The 19,952-nt window shown below is 42.2% G+C and overlaps 2 protein-coding genes across 2 annotated transcripts in view; one reads left to right on the forward strand and one right to left on the reverse strand.

Moving 5' to 3' along the window:
* Positions 1-3,639, forward strand: part of kmt2ca (lysine (K)-specific methyltransferase 2Ca) — a 235,970-nt gene extending 232,331 nt beyond the window's left edge. Inside the window, 5 exon segments of the mRNA XM_046290968.1 lie at positions 713-896; positions 1,161-1,277; positions 1,414-1,487; positions 1,603-1,711; positions 1,936-3,639. Of these exon segments, the coding sequence (XP_046146924.1) occupies positions 713-896; positions 1,161-1,277; positions 1,414-1,487; positions 1,603-1,711; positions 1,936-2,028 (577 nt within the window). The 3' untranslated portion in view covers positions 2,029-3,639.
* A 21-nt stretch (positions 3,640-3,660) lies between these two features.
* The window catches only part of LOC123991353 (polypeptide N-acetylgalactosaminyltransferase 11-like), a 49,023-nt gene continuing 32,731 nt past the window's right edge, over positions 3,661-19,952 (reverse strand). Inside the window, exons 9-13 of the mRNA XM_046292858.1 lie at positions 16,738-16,927; positions 16,677-16,705; positions 11,732-11,836; positions 7,252-7,389; positions 3,661-4,841 (exon numbers count right to left, since the gene is read on the reverse strand). Of these exons, the coding sequence (XP_046148814.1) occupies positions 4,710-4,841; positions 7,252-7,389; positions 11,732-11,836; positions 16,677-16,705; positions 16,738-16,927 (594 nt within the window). The 3' untranslated portion in view covers positions 3,661-4,709. The remainder of the gene's footprint in view (positions 4,842-7,251; positions 7,390-11,731; positions 11,837-16,676; positions 16,706-16,737; positions 16,928-19,952) is intronic.

The following is a 19,952-nucleotide window of genomic DNA, read 5'->3' on the forward strand; positions in this document are numbered from 1 at the left end:
TTCCTGCCATGTTTTTTTTGGGTTGATCACTGCTTTATCTCAGCAACACTTTGTCTTTGTTCCATCCACAACAAGGTGTTCGCTCTCCTCTTTCTTTATGCATGTTGTTCTTCCTTTAACTTCACTGCTGCCTGCTTGAAGTCAAAACAGGTCATCTTTCAGCTTTCATTTGTTTAAATCAATGAACAGATCAGTAACAAAAGATAACTGGCTTCCCTCATCACTGTTTTCTTGAAATAGTCATCCTTCAATGTCACATCTGTTATCAGTCAGCATTGTGCATCTTACTGTCTTAGTTCCCTGATGACGCATAAGTGACACATTGGCTGTAAAATAATGCTAATGTTAAATATCCTGGGTTCCTGGCATGGGACTTACCGTTACATGTTGGTATATCTGCTCCCAGCCACACATTAACTGCCTTTCCACCCCAATAACTCTGGCTTCTCATTTGGTGGAGCACCGCTTTCCCCGGACCCAAATGAAGCTTATTCCTGGACCTTTAAATGGAGATTATCCATGTCTGTTTGTCCAGAAAACCACCTAAATGCAGTCCCACTTGCCGTTCAATCACCTTTCCATCAATGTCATACATGCATAGAAATAGAATAAGTAGAATGGTAGTACTGCGTTTCTATTTCGATGGTCATATGCTACTTCCTGCGGGAATGCTTCAGGGTGTTGTATGTTTTGGCTCCTCCTCTTCCCATAGACCTCACACTTTGTCCAGCACCGGCATCGTCTCCTCTAAGTCCATGCAGACGGTTGGCAGCGTGGGTGTGGTGGAAGCACCGGAAGAGGTGATCCCCAAGCAGTTTGCATCCATCCCCTTCCAGTACCGACGCATGAAAGCTGAGTGGAAGAGCAACGTGTACCTGGCGCGCTCCCGCATTCAGGTCTGTCACTGTGCTAGGGCTACATGCAGACTCAGGCCCTGATGCACATTCAATATAATTGTCGAACTTATTCAGGCATAGAAGTATCTCAATCCATTTTGCTTGATGCACATTGATTGAATTCAATTGGTTGCTTTTGTGGTAAGTTACCTGTTGGGTTATGAGGACATGACTGATATGGCATCATTCATAGTGGTCGTTTGCTTTCAGATTCATTGAGTTCAGTGTTTGAGGTGTTGACCCTCACGGTTTCTGTCCTGGCAGGGGTTGGGTCTGTACGCCGCCAGGGACATTGAGTCCCACACCATGGTGATTGAGTACATTGGTACCCTCATTCGCAATGAGGTCGCCAACCGGATGGAGAAGATGTACGAATCCCAGGTGAGTTCAGAAACCATTGCCATATGTTTCCCCACAAGACTAAATTATCATCCCCCTTCATCTTAACATCTACATGATAGCATAAGAGAAGAATGGCAATGTTGTATCTTCATGTTATTCCCTTGCTGTGGTGCAGAACCGGGGAGTCTACATGTTCCGCCTGGACAGTGAGCATGTTGTCGATGCCACCATCACTGGCGGACCAGCAAGGTAAGAGTTTCCTACATTCAGAATACACCATTTGACCCTACTTGTGTTACATTTCAACTCTGTGTAAATGTCGCTAGACTGTAGGAAAGTCGTTTACCTTTGGCATCGTCCTCAGATACATCAACCACTCCTGTGCCCCGAACTGCATCGCCGAGGCCGTGAGCTTGGAGAGAGGCGACAAGATCATCATCAGCTCTTGCCGCAATATCCAGAGAGGAGAAGAGGTAAGATATCCTCTTTTCATTAGCAATATGCCTCATTATTGAAAGTAGACACTGGAGACACATTGCACTGTGGCTAGTGGCTACCTCAGCCATGTGACATCAGCTAATGTTTAAGAATGGTCTCGTTGTATCAAGCATGCATAGAATTGTGCATCGTTATCATCAGTTTGTCATTGAAGTAATAAGCACCTGAAGTGTTGATCTGATTTCTCTCTCATTTTCAGCTGTGCTACGACTACAAATTTGACCTGGAGGACGACCAGCATAAGATCCCTTGTCACTGTGGTGCGGTTAATTGCCGGAAATGGATGAATTAGAACAGGGACAGTCGGGACAAAATACAGGCTACAACACTTCCAAATGATGGCACACACATTCCTTGTTATCTTTTTATATGCTTGTTGGTTCGTCAGCTGAAAAACGTATTACTTAAACAAAGACAACTTATCAGGGCAAGACACTGACCGCAGAACTGTTAGAGAAGACTAAAGAGGGAAGGGGCATCGCAGGCACGAAGACTATTCTTTTTGAGGCTGAGAACCGAGTCTTTCACTTTATATATATATATATAAATGAATGGATTAGGGGAGGGTGTTTTGGGGTAGAATTCACCAGTTGACCAGGAGAGTTTTGTGCTGGCCACTGCCTTATTTAGTTATTGAGGCAGGTCCTCTGGATTATGAAATATATACAAATATATATATACATATAGTTACAGAAATGTAGACACCACTGAACAAGGAATGTACAGAGAAGACTTCCTTAGGGACAAAGCTAAGGGATTGTTAACTTGCACTAAAACAAATTTAGTCGAAAATACTTGATTCCATGAGTCAGTTTTTTTCCTTTTATGTAAAATACGAGCATTTTTGTATTTATTATCGAATCGCCGGCAAACTGCTGCCCAGTCTGATCAGAACGTGTTACTTTATACAAAGTGTAAATAGTCAATTAAGTAAACAATTGACCAAATGCTACCATAACTACATCATGGCTGTTTGGGTGAATACATTTTTTTGGAGAAAAGTATTTAAGAAGGATGTCATATCATTCTAAGAGTTTATGTGCTGTATAAAACTGTACAGAATGTGTAAAAAAAAAAAATCTAGAGTATTTTTGTTGTATTTAGAATTAAGTTGTGTTGTCAAATTCTGACCACTTGAAGAATATACTTTGCGTTTCATTTTCCTTAGGACAATTTCTGTTTGCATTGACACACGCAAAGAGAGCACCAATCACATCGAGACGACTGAAATCCTAACCCTAGTTAATCTGACGTGAATGTAGAATTAGAGAGAACTGTGAATTTAAGGTTGGAAGCCACCAAACCATCAGTTAGCTTCTTTAACTGTATGTGTACAGCAGTCAATCTGAGATTCACCTCATACAGATAATGCTGTGCTTGGGGGAAAAAATGCATTTTACTTACCAGTTGCAGGAGACACAATTATGCTTTTCACATGAAATGATTTTTGTTTTTTGTTTACATTTCTTAAACATTCTGCTAGTTGAGAAGAAAGATGCTACTGTATGATCATTCTGATTTCTTTACACTCTATCACGAAAATTGGAATCTGGTACTAGCATTTCGTTGACCAGTTTGAAATGAAGTGTTCATGTGTGTGCACAACTTAAGTTAACTGTACAAAAGTTGGTATATTCAGTCCCGTTGTAATAAACAGTACATGGCATGATGTATTTTTAAACTTTCAGAAGAATCAATTGTATATAATTTTCCATAATGGTTAATGAAATTTGTTTCTTGGATATTTTCTCCTCTTGTACAATATTCAGACCTCTTTAATAGTGTCTCTTTTCTTTGTCCTGTATAGTAATATCTAAAAAGCCTTTTTGAAGTATACAGCTTGTGATGGAGTTTGGAATCAGATTTAGGATCATTTACAAAAAATAAAATATTTTACATCTTACATTTGCGCTACTTTTCTCTGTGGGGTTAAATGGACAACATTTTAATAAGAGCATGACAAAGACTTTTAATCAATTGCAAATTTGTCAAAAGGGATGTTCATACTTCAAATAAACATTTAGTTGGTTGCCTCATTGCAAAAGAGAATAACTAATACAAAACTGCACCACATAACTTAAGAAATTACATTTGGATTTGATAAGGGAAAAACTAGAACTCAAATCATTGTCAGATCTTGTTCAACCATCATAGCTCACCAGTACAGTGCAGAACAGGCCGTGAGTATGGATCATTTTGCTAGTATTGTGGGCATGACCCAAGACCGCTAGATACTGTAGGAAATTCCGTTTCTATTTGACATGATTTACGTAGACTGCACACACTATCCATCACATGGTCAATATACCTGATGTAGAGCTAACATAGTGTAGCCTATCAATACAGTATTAAGGAAGTTGCCTTGCACATTTCAAGGGCATGAAAAATACATGACTTCAAAAACAAACTCCAGTGATCAAAATATTTGTACAACAGAAAGATACTCCCAAAGAAATGTCAACTAAATAACATGCAGTACTGTATGTCATAGCAATTAATATCAGATTGTAATAAGTACAGAATAAAATGCAATTTAACTATAAAACCTCTAACACTGGCAGTCAATTGTTCTTAGTAAACACTTGTTTGGGACTTATACAAGATTACACGTTTCTCTGAATTGTCTAATGCAAGAGTGCTGTGCAAATTGGATTAAATTAAAAATAATTTGCATGATGCATTGTAAAAATAATTATCTAAAACAAGACATGGAATACTAATTTTCAAGAGGGGGAAGTCAGGCATACGAATGACTACAGTACATATAGCGTACCCACTTAGAGCTCCATACTTTGTGCACGTCAGGCCGGAAGCAGTTCTGAAGACAAACAGCATTCGTTTTCTTCAAGAACACAGTCCATATAATTAGTTCCATCCCTCTCTTGCTTAGTTGTAGCAGCATGCAGTACTCCCCCCATCCAGAGGGGGGGGGCAGTCAGCGTCTGGTATGTAACTAGTCGTGGGGTATCAACATCAGCCCTCCAACTGCCACTGCTGGGACTGAGAGCCGTTGCAGATTGCCGTGGCAACATATCCCTTGGGGCTGATTGGGTCGACCACGGCCAGGCATTGGCCCACTGAGACTTGATACAGCCGGTTGCTTTTCTGGAGAGGGTTGGAGGAAGACAGGACCATGTGTTACATACAGAATTGGGGTAGAGGAGGAAGACAGGGCCATATGTTGCATACCCTGCCTTCAGAAAGTACACTACATATGCAAAAGTTAGTGGATTCGGTTATTTCAGCCACATCCGTTGCTGACAGGTGTATAAAAATCGCTCGTACTGAAGAGCTCAGTGACATTCAACGTGGGACCGTCATACTGTAGGTTGCCACCTTTCCAACAAGTCAATTGGTCAAATTTTTGCCTTGCTTGAGCTACCCATGTCAACTGTAAGTGCTGTTATTGTGAAATGGAAACCTCTAGGAGCTGCTCAGCCACGAAGTAGTAGGCCACACAAGCTCACGGAACAGTAAAAATGGTCTGTCCTCGGTTGCAACGCTCACTATCGAGTTCCAAACTGCCTCCGGAAGCAACGTCACCACACAAACTGTTCGTCTGGAGCGTCATGAAATGGGTTTCCATGGACGAGCAGCCGCACACAAGCCTAAGATCACCATGCGCAGTGCCAAGCGTCGGCTGGAGTGGTGAATCACGCTTAACCATCTGGGTTTGGCGGATGCCAGGAGAACGCTACCTGCCCAATTGCAGTGCCAACTGTAAAGTTTCGTGGAGGAGGAATAATGGTCTGGGGCTGTTTTTCATGGTTCGGGCCCCTTAGTTCCAGTGAAGGGAAATCTTAACGCTACTGTGTACAATGACATTCTAGACGACTCTGTGCTTCCTATTTTGTGGCAAAAGTTTGGGGAAGGCCCTTTCCTGTTTCAGTATGACAATGCCCCAGTGCACAAAGCGAGTTCCATACAGAACTGGTTTGTCAAGATCAGTGTGGAAGAACTTGACTGGCCTTCACAGAGCCCTATTCTCAACCCCATTAAACACCTTTGGGATTAATTGGAACACCGACTGCGAGCCAGGCCTAATCGCCCAACATCACTATTGCTCGTGGTTGAATGGAAGCAAGTCCCTGCAGCAACATCTAGTGGAAAGCCTTCCCAGAAGAGTGGAGGCTGTAATCGCAGCAAAGTGGGGAACCAACGCCATATTAATGCCCATGATTCTGAAATGAGATGTTCTATGAGCAGGTGTCCCCATACATTTGGTCATGTAGTGTAGTCACACCCCTCAATTTTTTTTCCTCCACATTTTGTGTTTCAAGGTGGGATTAAAATAGATTTGTCAACCATCTACAGAAAATACTTGCCAAAGAGGAGGAAAAATTTGATCATTAGTTTAAATTATAAGTAGTCAATCCAGAGTCAATACAAGTTAGAATCACCTTTGGCAGCAATTAGTCTTTTTGGGTAAGTCTAAACGCTTTGCACATTTATTTTTTACATTTTTCAAGCTCTGTCAAATTGGTTGTTGATCATTGCTAGACAGCCATTTTAAAGCAGATTTAAGTCCAAACTGTAACTAGGCCACTCAGGAACATTCAATGTCATCTTGGTAAACTCCAGTGTATAGGCCTTGTGTTTTAGGTTACTGTCCTGCTGAAAGGTGAATTTGTCTCAGTGTCTGTTGGAAAGCAGACTGAACCACTTTTTACTCTAGGACTTTGCCTGTGCTCTATTAAATTAATTTAAAAAACTCCCAGTCCTTGACGATGACAAGAATACTCATAACATGATGCAGCCACCACCATGCTTGAAAATATGAATAGTGGTACTCAGTGATATGTTGTTGGATTTGCATTCAGGACATAAATGTAATTAATAACTTCATCGTGCTCAAAGGGATATTCAATGTCTGCTTACTATTTATTTTCTTCCATTAGGTGCCCTTCCCTGCGAGGCATTCAAAACTTCCCTGGTCTCTGTGGTTGAATCTGGGTTTGAAATTCACTGCTCAAATGAGGGCCCTTAACAGAGAATTCAAAAATCACATTGAACACTTATTGCATTCAGTGAGTCCATTTAACTTACTGTATGTGACTTTACTCCTTCACAGTACTGGTCTGATGATGGTAGCAGTCATTGCAACAGTTGCTATAGCCCTATTTGCTTCTATAGATGGGTTAGCTGACAACGTCAGGAAAACGATACGCACGCTTCAATGGGACAGAGGTCTGTTGTGATTTGGAATGGCCAGATAGCTAGCGACAATGACAAGAAGCTGCCATGTCATAGGTGGCTCATTTCAGCTAGATTTATTTTGTTCTTGATACCATGTCTTGTTTTGACTGATCTACGTCTATGCTAATATGGCTAACCAACAACTGTAACAATGTATTTGAAAGCCAACATGTGCTCATTGTGCGAATGTATGAATGTTTTCAAGTCAACAATCTAAGCCCCAGTAGTTGTGTTTCTAAACAACCAACCCGTCTTTTATATACAGATATGGGGATGATTTGTGGATTCAGCAACAGTGTGGAGGCTCTAGCTAACTCACCCCCAGGGTCCACTGTTGGGAGCCCCCTGAGCCGTGACACTTCATGAGGCGGGGTGGGTCAGACGAGCGGATCTCCGACATGTCCAGACACAGCAGGCCAGCTAGGATCAACTCGTGCTCCTCATCATAGGCCCACTCCTAGGGAGGAAGAGGGAGGTAGGTTAGGGAGAGAGAGAAAGAAAGGCAGAAGAAGTATAATACTGTATAAGGAAACAATGTCATGTGGTACAGACTCGAGTGAGGAATGTAAATTCATTTTAAAAAGCCCTTATTCCATATCCAATAGACTGGAATAAACCAGAATTTAAACTTGACATACTCCCAATACTTATGACAAAAAAGTTTCACGCCTCATTTGTCAGTAGACAACTTCACAAACAACCGTTCACAACAGAAGTTGTTGACCTCATCGTGTACCCAAGAACTGCTGCAGTAAGACAGAAGTTCAGATGAAAAGAGAATAGAGAGCGAGGAAAAGAGAGAGTGGGAGAACACATGTGGCACAGTGCAGAACTGCAGCTGAACTTCTACCCCACACAGACAAAGTGACTCACTCTGCACCATTTTTACACACACAGGAAAGTGGAAGAGCTTGTCTAATGGAAGTGTATTTTTTTTAGTTGAGGCTTGAAAAGATAGAAGCTCTTCCAGTGGATGTGACCCTGAAAGAGCCTGGGAGGGGGGGGGTGTACTGGTATAGTTCATGTATTTCCAGGTTGAGATACTGCACTTTCCCTGTCTAGCCAGGGTAACGTACCCTCCTACAAAACAGTCATTGTAGCCATAAACAATGGTTGAAATAAGGTAATGAAAGATTAGGAGATAGGAGGTTGAAATAGAACTAATTTCATATTCTAGCACTAACCCTTATAACCATTGTCCCTGTCGCCGGACTAACAGCAGCGTCAAAAAGAGGTCAGAATCATGTAAAGGTTCTATTGTCACTGTAGGTCAATCAGAGGCTGGCAACATGAATAATGAGTGCCAGTGACGCATAGTAGACCATATGATGGAGGCGAGGCAGAGTCTCACACAACCTATTTCTCCATCGCTAGGACGTTTCCCCAACCCAGATGGAGAATATCCATGGAACTTTGTTTGAAGTACAGGAATAAGCTTAATCTGGATCGGGGGAACTAGTTTTGAGACGCTGCACCCACCTATGGAACACTTCCGCCTCTCGGGTGAAAAGTGACGGCGCTAGAGCGGTGTTTGTCAGACATTGAGACATACCGAAAATTGGACTTCTAACAAAATTGTCTGTAGCGTCCAAACGGTTTGGCATACAAACCCCTCTATGGAAAGATGAGACGACAATCAAATCAAATTGTATTTCTCACATGCGTCGAATACACACAACAATGCAGTTAAGAAAAGTATTAACTAAAATAAACAAATAAAAAATAAAGATGATAATAGAAAAAATAACAGTAGCGAGGCTATATACAGGGGGTACCGGTACAGAGTCAATGTGGAGGCTATATACAGGGGGTACCGGTACAGAGTCAATGTGGAGGCTATATACAGGGGGTACCGGTACAGAGTCAATGTGGAGGCTATATACAGGGGGTACCGGTACAGAGTCAATGTGGAGGCTATATACAGGGGTACAGAGTATGTGGAGGCTATATACAGGGGGTACAGAGTCAATGTGGAGGCTATATACAGGGGGTACCGGTACAGAGTCAATGTGGAGGCTATATACAGGGGGTACCGGTACAGAGTCAGTGTGGAGGCTATATACAGGGGGTACCGGTACAGAGTCAATGTGGAGGCTATATACAGGGGGTACCGGTACAGAGTCAATGTGGAGGCTATATACAGGGGGTACCGGTACAGAGTCAATGTGGAGGCTATATACAGGGGGTATCGGTACAGAGTCAATGTGGAGGCTATATACAGGGGGTACCGGTACAGAGTCAATGTGGAGGCTATATACAGGGGGTACCAGTACAGAATCAATGTGGAGGCTATATACAGGGGGTACCGGTACAGAGTCAATGTAGAGGCTATATACAGGGGGTACCGGTACAGAGTCAGTGTGGAGGCTATATACAGGGGGTACCGGTACAGAGTCAGTGTGGAGGCTATATACAGGGGGTACCGGTACAGAATCAGTGTGGAGGCTATATACAGGGGGTACCGGTACAGAGTCAGTGTGGAGGCTATATACAGGGGGTACCGGTACAGAGTCAGTGTGGAGGCTATATACAGGGGGTACCGGTACAGAGTCAATGTGGAGGCTATATACAGGGGGTACCGGTACAGAGTCAGTGTGGAGGCTATATACAGGGGGTACCGGTACAGAGTCAATGTGGAGGCTATATACAGGGGGTACAAATTAATATTTGTGTCATTCTCAAAGCTTTTGGCCACGACTGTACAGTTGAAGTCGGAAGTTTACATACACCTTAGCAAAATATATTTAAACTCAGTTTTTCACAATTCCTGACATTTAATCTTAGTAAAAATTCCCTGTCTTAGGTCAGTTAGGATCACCACTATTTAAAGAATGTGAAATGTCAGAATAATTGAAGAGAGAATGATTTATTTCAGCTTTTAATTCTTTCATCACATTCCCAGAAAGGTCAGAAGTTTTCATACACTCAATTAGTATTTGGTAGCATTGCCTTTACATTGTTTAACATGGGTCAAACATTTCAGGTAGCCTTCCACAAGCTTCCCACAATAAGTTGGGTGAATTTTGGCCCATTCCTCCTGACAGAGCTGGTGTAACTGAGTCAGGTTTGTAGGTCTCCTTGCTCGCACACACTTTTTCAGTTCTGCCCACAAATTTTCTATAGGATTGAGGTCAGGGCTTTGTGATGGCCACTCCAATAGCTTGACTTTGTTGTCCTTAAGCCATTTTGCCACAACTTTGGAAGTATGCTTGCAGTCATTGTCCATTTGGAAGACCCATTTTGCGACCACGTTTTAACTTAACTGATGTCTTCAGATGTTGCTTCAATATATCCACATAATTTTCCTTCCTCATGATGCCATCTATTTTGTGAAGTGCACCAGTCCCTCCTGCAGCAAAGCACGCCACAACATGATGCTGCCAACCCCGAGCTTCACAGTTGGGATGGTGTTTTTCGGATTGCAAGCCTCACCCTTTTTATTCCAAACATAACAATGGTCCTTATGGCCAAACAGTTCTATTTTTCAGACCAGGGACATTTCTCCAAAAAGTAGGATCTTTGTCCCCATTTGCAGTTGTAAACCGTGGTCTGGCTTTTTTATGGCAGTTTTAGAGTAGTGTCTTCTTCCTTGCTGAGTGGCCTTTCAGGTTATGTTGATATAGGACTCGTTTTACTGTGGATATAGATACTTTTGTACCTGTTTCATCTAGCATCTTCACAAGGTGCTTTGCTGTTGTTCTGGGATTGATTTGCACTTTTCACACAAAAGTACATTCATCTCTAGGAGACAGAACGAGTCTCCCTCCTGAGTGGTATGACGGCTGCGTGGTCCCATGGTGTTTATACTTGAGTACTATTGTTTGTACAGATGAACGTGGTACCTTCAGTCGTTTGGAAATTGCTCCCAAGGATGAACCAGACTTGTGGACATCTACAATTTTATTTCTGAGGTCTTGGCTGATTTCTTTTGATTTCCCCATGATGTCAAGCAGAGGCACATAGTTTGAAGGTAGGCCTTGAAATACATCCACAGGTACCCCTCCAATTGACTCAAATGATGTCAATTAGCCTATTAGAAGCTTCTAAAGCCATGACATAATTTTCTGGAATTTTCCAAGCTGTTTAAAGGCACAGTCAACTTAGTGTATGTCAACTTCTGACCCACAGGAATTGTGATAGTAAATTAATCTGTATGTGAAAAATTACTTGTGTCATGCACAAAGTAGATGTCCTAACAGACTTACCAAAACTACAGTTTGTTAACAAGATATTTGTGGAATGGTTGAAAAACTTTTTAATGACTCCAAACTAAGTGTATGTAAACTTCTGACTTCAACTATCTCTCAGATATAAGACAGACACTGAAGAACAAACTTTCCTTTTATAATTATTTTGTTCCATGTAGTGAATCTGTTATTCAATGCGTTTGTATGGGCTAATAGCAAGCAGTAAGGACAATGGATATATTTTGGGGATACTTCAAGGGGTCTTCCATATAGCTTAGTTGTACCCCCCTCCAGCGGATTAGACAGGGCTTAGATTCTTATGGGTTAAAGTGTTGATAAGCAGAGAGACCAGTAGAGGATATTTCACAGTATTGTGCCGACCCAAACCATGCTCTTTTCAGTTAATATCGTACAGTGTAGGGTCAGAATGATTTCTATCCACACCTGTTATCAGGGCAGGTCAGCTTGCTTTTAGAATGCTGAGTCGTGCTTGAAAGTGCAATGTGAAAAGACAATATCGTAGCACAGTATGGTTTGGCCCTACAGATTATATAGATGTCCAAGGCAGAGGTGGGGTGGGGGCGGGGGGTGCTAATATGTTAGTTAGTGTACCTGTTCTGGGTTGTGAGTGTCACAGGACCTCAGCACCACGGCGCCCCCCTTCTGGGTGGACCTCCCCTGGGCCACCAGACACTTGTCAGCCTTCAGGTTCCGCAGCTACAGAGAAAGAAAAGGAGAAGTGAGCGGTCTAAGGTGAAGACACTGTTGCGTTCCAGGTCATCTTTATTGCAGCCTGGCTGCGCATCTGAGAACATTGCTATGTTATATTAATGTGGTTCTGGCTTCAGCTCTCGAGATCTGATCATCTGCACTGTGCGATTGCAAAACAAAATAATGCCCATAAACTCAATCCATGATAAATGGATAAAAACCAACTGAAGTTACACTACTGGTTAAAAGTTTTACAACACCTACTCATTCAAGGGTTTTCTTAATTTCTTTGACCATTTTATACATTGTAGAATAATAGTGAAGACATCAAAACTGAAATAACACATATGGAATCATGTACCAACCAAAAATGTGTTAAACAAATCAAAATGTATTTTATATTTGAGATGCTTCAAATAGCCAATAGGGTAGTCCTATTAGAGGGATCTGGATTTGGATTTGTTTAACACTTTTTTTGGTTACTACATGATTCCATATGTGTTATTTCATAGTATTGATGTCTTCACTATTATTCTACAATGTAGAAAATAGTAAAAATAAAGAAAAACCCTTTAATGAGTAGGTGTTCTAAAACTTTTAACCAGTAGCGTATGTCCATACTCCAGACTATGCCACTGGAATGTACAATAGACCCAACACCCACTCCCCTGAATCGACAAGACAATAATATTTAAAATGTCATTATTCTATTGAGGGACCTTTTTCCAACTGACTCATTTCTAAGCCTATTTCCATAACCTTATTATTCCATAACCTTATTATTCCATAACCTTATTATCTTCAGAAAACCAGGTATGTTAAAGCTGGAATACTTAAAGGTGAAACTTCTTATTTGTCCGCCCACCCACCACCCGCGGCTCTCCACCGGCGCTTCGTCAACAAAGCAAAACAAATAACAATGGTTGTGGGGCAGACAGTGTATGGATTGTGGATTCCATATTTAAGAAATCACTATGAAGTGTCCTTCCAGACTAACTAGAATATGAATGTCCTCCCAGGTAGACGGATGTAGCAGAGCTGTCTGTGGTTTATCAATATGAAATACATACAGTGCATTTGGAAAGTATTCAGACTCCATTACTTTTTCCACATTTTGTTACGTTACAGCCTTATTCTAAAATAGTTTCCCCCCCAATCTACACACACTACCCCAAAATGAAAAAGCACAAACAGTTTGGCATTTTTGCTCATTTAAAAAAAAAATGAACTGACATATCCCATTTACTTAAGTGTTCAGACCCTTTACTCAGTACTTTGTTGGGTATGACGCTACAAGCTTGGCACACCTGTATTTGGAGAGTTTCGCCCATTCTTCTCAGATCCTCTCAAGCTCTGTCAGATTGGAGGGGGAGCGTCACTGCACAGCTATTTTCAGGTCTTCCCAGAGATGTTCATTTGGGTTCAAGTCCGGGCTCTGGCTGGGTCATTCAAGGACATTCAGAGACTTGTTCCAAAGCCACTCCTGCATTGTCTTGTCTGTGTGCTTAGGGTCGTTGTCCTGTTGGAAGGTGAACCTTCACCCCAGTCTGAGGCCCTGAGGGCTCTGGAGCAAGTTTTCATGAATGATCTCTCTGTACTTTGCTCTGTTCATCTTTCCCCTCAATCCTGACAAGTCTCCCTGTCCCTGAAAAACATACACACAGCATGATGCTGCCACCATCATGCTTCACTGTAGTGATGTATTGGCCAGGTGATGAGCAGTGCCTGGTTTCCTCCAGACATGACACTTGGCAGTCAGGCCAAAGAGTTCAATCTTGGTTTCATCAGACCAGAGAACCTTGTTTCTCGTGGTCTGAGAGTCCTTTAGGTGCCTTTTGGCAAACTCCAAGTGGGCTGTCATGTGCCTTTTACTGAGGAGTGGCTTCTGTCTGGCCACTCTACGATAAAGGCCTGATTGGTGAAGTGCTGCAGAGATGGTTGTCCTTCTGGAAGGTTCTCCCATCTCCACAGAGGAACTCTTAGGCTGGGTGGCCAGCTCTAGGAAAAGTGTTGGTGGTTCCAAACTTCTTCCATTTAAGAATGATGGAGGCCACTATGTTCTTGGTGACCTTCAATGGTGCAGAAATGTTTTGGTAAACTTCCCCAGATCTGTGCCTTGACACAATCCTGTCTCGGAGCTCTATGGATAATTCCTTCGACCTCATGGCTTGGTTTTTGCTCTAACATGCACTGTCAACTGTGGGACCTTATAAAGACAGGTGTGTGCCTTTCCAAATCATGTCCAATCAATGGAATTTACCCCTGGTGGACTCCAATCAAATTGTAGAAACATCAAGGATGATCAATGGAAACAGAATGCACCCGAGCTCAATTTTGAGGCTCGTAGCAAAGAGCCTGAATACTTATGTAAATAAGGTTATTTGTTTTCATTCATAATAAATTTGCCAAAAAATCTAAACACCTGTTTTTGCTTTGTCAGCATGCGGTATTGTGTGTAGATTGAGGAAAATATTTAATTGAATCAATTTTAGAATAAAAAAAACACATATATAAAGGTTATATATATATATATATTTTATATAACTACTAGGCAAGTCAGTTACAAATGATTATTTACAATGACAGCCTACCCCAGCCAAACCCTAACCACACTGGGCCAATTGTGCGCTGCCCTATGGGACTCCCAATCACAGCCGGTTGTGATACAGCCTGGAATCGAACCAGGGTCTGTTGTGACCCCACTAGCACTGAGATGCAGTGCCTTAGATGGCTGCGCCACTCGGGAGCCCCACATTTTGTTACATTACAGAATAAGGCTGTAACATAACAAAATGTGAAAAAAGGGAAGGTGTCTGAATACTTTCCGAATGCACTGTAACTTGTAACTCAGTCTGTTTGAAGCGGAAGTTCTGAACCTGTAAGTGGTATGTGTCTTTTCATCCTGGGGACTGAAGCTCCTTCATGACTTTCTCAACACCACGCTGCCCCCTGTTGACTGGATATGGCATTTTTTCAATAAAATTTAATCAGAAGACAAATAAATTAAGTGCAGTATGTAATGTTGTATTGATCATTTTTGCTTTCCCTTAGCTTTTGAAAAATGTTCAGGTATTTCTTCATTGCAATCTTAGAACTACTTTCAAACTCTAAAGAAACATGCGCGGGAACAGGGAATATTGTTTACAACTTCCGAAGACCCCTAGTCCATCAGGAGACATCTACGGGTTTGTATACAGAGAAGGTGCTTCACTGACAGTAAACAAGTAACTTTATTTAATTTATGCCTATAAATATGTCAGAGGGCTACTTGCATGTGAATGATGTACACAATTACACCTTAAAAACAAACATACATTCCTTGAGGTTTATTTTTAATTTCAGGCTTCATGTTATTGCCTCTAGATGGCAGGGGTTGACAGCCGACAACACAAGGTTTTAACAAAGTAACCATGTTAAAACTTCTTATGGCTGCAGGGGCAGTATTGAGTAGCTTGGATGAAAGGTGTCCAGAGTAAACGGTCTGCTCCTCCAATAGTATTATTGGTATTGGAAACACTCTGAAGTTTCTAAAACTGTTTGAATGATGTCTGTGAGTATAACAGAACTCATATGGCAGGCGAAAACCTGAGACAAATCCAACCAGGAAGTGGGAAATCTGAGGTTGGTCGATTTTTCAACCTGCCCCTATTGAATACAGAGTGGGATATGGATAAAGTTGCACATCCACTAGATGTCAACAGTCTTTAGAAACTTGAATGAGGCTTCTAACTGTGTTGTGGAGCCGGGTGGGAGCTCTTTGAGTCAGTGGTCTGGCAGAGAGCCAGGTCCTGGTCACGCGCATTTCACATGATAGCGACCTGCATTCCATTGATTCTCTACAGACATAGGAATTCTCCGGTTGGAACTTGAAGATTTATGATAATAACATCCTAAAGATTGATTCTATACTTAGTTTGACAAGTTTCTTCGACCTGTAATATAACTTTTTGAACTTTTCGTCTAACGTTCGGATGGACCTGCACAAGCGTTTGGATTTGTGTACTAAACGTGCAAACAATAGTAGCTACTTGGACATAAATAATGGACATTGTGGAACTAGGATTCCTGGGAGTGCATTCTGATGAAGATCATCAATGGTAAGGGAATATTTATAATGTGATTTCTGTTGGCTCCAACATGGCAGATAATTTTATTTATTTTCTGAGCGCAGTCTCAGATTATTGCATGGTTTGCTTTTTCCGTAAAGTTTTATTGAAATCTGACACAGCGGTTGCATTAAGGAGAGGATTATGGCTCTCTGCAATATCACCGGATGTTTTTAGAACTAGTGAGCGTAACGCGCGCATTGTATACTGAGATTTTTAAAATATAAATATGAACTTTATCAAACAAAACATACAAGTATTGTGTAACATGAAGTCCTATGAGTGTCATCTGATGAAGATCATCAAAGGTTAGTGATTAATTTTATCTCCATATGTGACTCCTCTCTTTGGCTGGAATAATGGCTGGGTTTTTCTGTGAGTTGGTGGTCACCTAACATAATCGTTCGTGGTGCTTTCGCTGTAAAGCCTATTTGAAATCGGACACTGTGGTGGGATTAACAACAAGATTACCTTTAAAACGGTATAAGATACATGTATGTTTGAGGAATTTTAATTTTGAGATTTCTGTTGTATTGAATTTGGCGCCCTGCACTTTCACTGGCTGTTGTCATATCGATCCCGTTAACGGGATTGCAGCCTTAAGAAGTTAACCTGTTTCCAGATCTGTTTGTGCTGTATAGCCAACTCCTATGGTTGATGGGACCATAGGAGTTGGATATACTGCAAAAACTGATCTGGAATCAGTTTAGCCTTAGCTCAACGTCACTTTATCATCTTACCCGGCCTCTCTGCAACACTTTTGGCGTCTGCTAAATGGCATATATTATTATATTAGTCCCTTGCAACACTTTTGGACGAACACAGGCTGCTGGGGCTTGTTGTGGGGCGAGGCAACCTGCATCTCGGGGTAGATGGTGTCCAGGTACCACTTGAAAGAGCGACACTGCAGCCGTTGGCGCACCGACTGCCGCTCACTGATGTCGCCGTAGGCACGTTCCCGGAGTTCCGGACGCAGGTTTAAGTACTGCTCCTGATTGGACGAGACACAAGACAGGAAATAGGTGAGATTGATGACATACACTCAGTTGATTGCTATTGAAATGTTCAATGGCAGTACACACCCTTTAATACATTTAAAATAGCTGTATCTCTGTCGTCTGTAAAAGTGCAGTTTACAGGGCAGATCAGGTTCTAAAGTCAATTTGTAAACAAACGTATCAGAAAAACTGAATAAACCTGAGACAAACTACTGTAGAGAGTGATTCAGAAATATTTCTAGTAATGAACTGAAATCTCGACAAGTCAACAGTACTCCTAGTTGTTCCACCCTCTCTTAGGTCATGAAAACAGCTTGCATTTTCTGGGTGGTAAGACTCAAAATAAGTATTTCAGAGGTAAGATCGAAAACTCAGATCTATTTCGATTGGCCTGATAAAATCAAGAAGTTTACCTTTATTGAGAATCTGTTTAATATATCTTGATTTAGACTGGCTATTTCCACAGAAACTAAACTTGTCCCAGTCTCTGATTAGTGTGGAGATGGAAAAGTCAGAACTGGGCAACACAAACGTCATCTTAAAGGAAAATCCACTCAAAAACGATCATTGCATATTGAATCATCTTGATAATAAGGCAGGTGACACTGCATCTTGAAAACTTCCTTGCCAACATGCAAAAAAAAAATAGGACTGTATCAAGAGTGGACTAATGAAAAACATATCCTAAAAAATAACCCTCTAGAAGATTTTAACTGCTGGGAACATTGATACACGACACCAGTGGTTCCCAAACGTTTTATAGTCCCGTACCCCTTCAAATATTCAATCTCCAGCTGCATACCTCTAGCACCAGAGTCAGCACACTCTCAAATGTTATTTACCAACATTGTAAGCCTGCCACACACACACACTATAAGATACATTTATTAAACATAAGAATGAGTGTGAGTTTTTGTCACAATTCGGCTCGTGGGAAGTGACAAAGAGCTCTTATAGGACCAGGGCACAAATAATAATATAATAATAATCAATAACTTTGCCCTTTATTTAACCATCTTACATATAAAACCTTACTTGTTCATTGAAAACTGTGAATAACTCACCACAGGTTAATGAGAATGGTGTGCTTGAAATGATGCACATAACTCTGCAATGTTGGGTTGTATTGGAGAGTCTGTCTTAAATCATTTTCCACACAGTCTGTGCCTGTATTTAGTTTTCATGCTTGTGAGAATCCACTCACGTAGATGTATGTGGTTGCAATGGCATCAGTGTCTTAACAACGTGATTTGCCAAGGCAGGATGCTCTGAGTGCAGCCCCATCCAGAAATCTGGCAGTGACTTCTGATTGAATTACATTTTCACAGAACCGCTTGTTGTAATTTTGATGAGGCACTCTTATCAGAAAGTGGACTGAAGGCAGGGCATGAAAGGGATAACGAATCCAGTTGTTTGTGTCATCCGTTTCAGGAAAGTACCTGCTTAATTGCGCACCCAACTCACTCAGGTACTTCACTATATCACATTTGACATTGTCCTTAAGCTTGAGTTCATTTGCACACACAAAAAAATCATACAATGATGGAAAGACCTGTGTGTTGTCCTTGTTAATGCAGAGCTCCAACTTCTTAATCATATCCTCAATTTTGTCCCGCACACTGAATAAAGTTGCAGAGAATCCCTGTAATCTGAGATTCAGATAATTCAGATGAGAAAAAACATCACCCAGATAGGCCACTGTAGTTTCCAAAAAGTATTTCAAGCTGTCAGGCATTCCCTTGGAAGCAAGAGCCTCTCTGTGGATTCTGCAGTGTACCCAAGAGGCATCGGGAGCCACTACTTGCACGCGCGTTACCACTCCACTATGTCTCCCTGTCATGGCTTTTGCGCCATCAGTACAGATACCAACACATCTTGACCACTAAAGTCCATTTCCAGTACTTTAAAAAATATCCTCTCCTGTTGTCCTGGTTTCCAGTGATTTGCAGAGGAGGATGTCTTCCTTAATTGACTCCCCATAAACAGAACAGACATATACCAGGAGCTGTGCCAGGCCCTGAGTCGGTCTGTTGACTCATCCAGCTGTAATGCATAGAATTCAATGGCGTGTATGCAAAGCAGTAATTGACCAGTAATACAGACCAGTATCCCTTCTTTCTTTTCTCTCCAAAACTCTTGAACGTGCCGTCCTTGGCCAGCTCTCCCGCTATCTCTCTCTGAATGACCTTCTTGATCCAAATCAGTCAGGTTTCAAGACTAGTCATTCAACTGAGACTGCTCTCCTCTGTATCACGGAGGCGCTCCGCACTGCTAAAGCTAACTCTCTCTCCTCTGCTCTCATCCTTCTAGATCTATCGGCTGCCTTCGATACTGTGAACCATCAGATCCTCCTCTCCACCCTCTCCGAGTTGGGCATCTCCGGCGCGGCCCACGCTTGGATTGCGTCCTACCTGACAGGTCGCTCCTACCAGGTGGCGTGGCGAGAATCTGTCTCCTCACCACGCGCTCTCACCACTGGTGTCCCCCAGGGCTCTGTTCTTGGCCCTCTCCTATTCTCGCTATACACCAAGTCACTTGGCTCTGTCATAACCTCACATGGTCTCTCTTATCATTGCTATGCAGACGACACACAATTAATCTTCTCCTTTCCCCCTTCTGATGACCAGGTGGCGAATCGCATCTCTGCATGTCTGGCAGACATATCAGTGTGGATGACGGATCACCACCTCAAGCTGAACCTCGGAAAGACGGAGCTGCTCTTCCTCCCGGGGAAGGACTGCCCGTTCCATGATCTCGCCATCACGGTTGACAACTCCATTGTGTCCTCCTCCCAGAGCGCCAAGAACCTTGGCGTGATCCTGGACAACACCCTGTCGTTCTCAACTAACATCAAGGCGGTGGCCCGTTCCTGTAGGTTCATGCTCTACAACATCCGCAGAGTACGACCCTGCCTCACACAGGAAGCGGCGCAGGTCCTAATCCAGGCACTTGTCATCTCCCGTCTGGATTACTGCAACTCGCTGTTGGCTGGGCTCCCTGCCTGTGCCATTAAACCCC

Source organism: Oncorhynchus gorbuscha, linkage group LG12, assembly GCF_021184085.1.
Source record: "Oncorhynchus gorbuscha isolate QuinsamMale2020 ecotype Even-year linkage group LG12, OgorEven_v1.0, whole genome shotgun sequence".
NCBI classification, from domain to species: domain Eukaryota; kingdom Metazoa; phylum Chordata; class Actinopteri; order Salmoniformes; family Salmonidae; genus Oncorhynchus; species Oncorhynchus gorbuscha.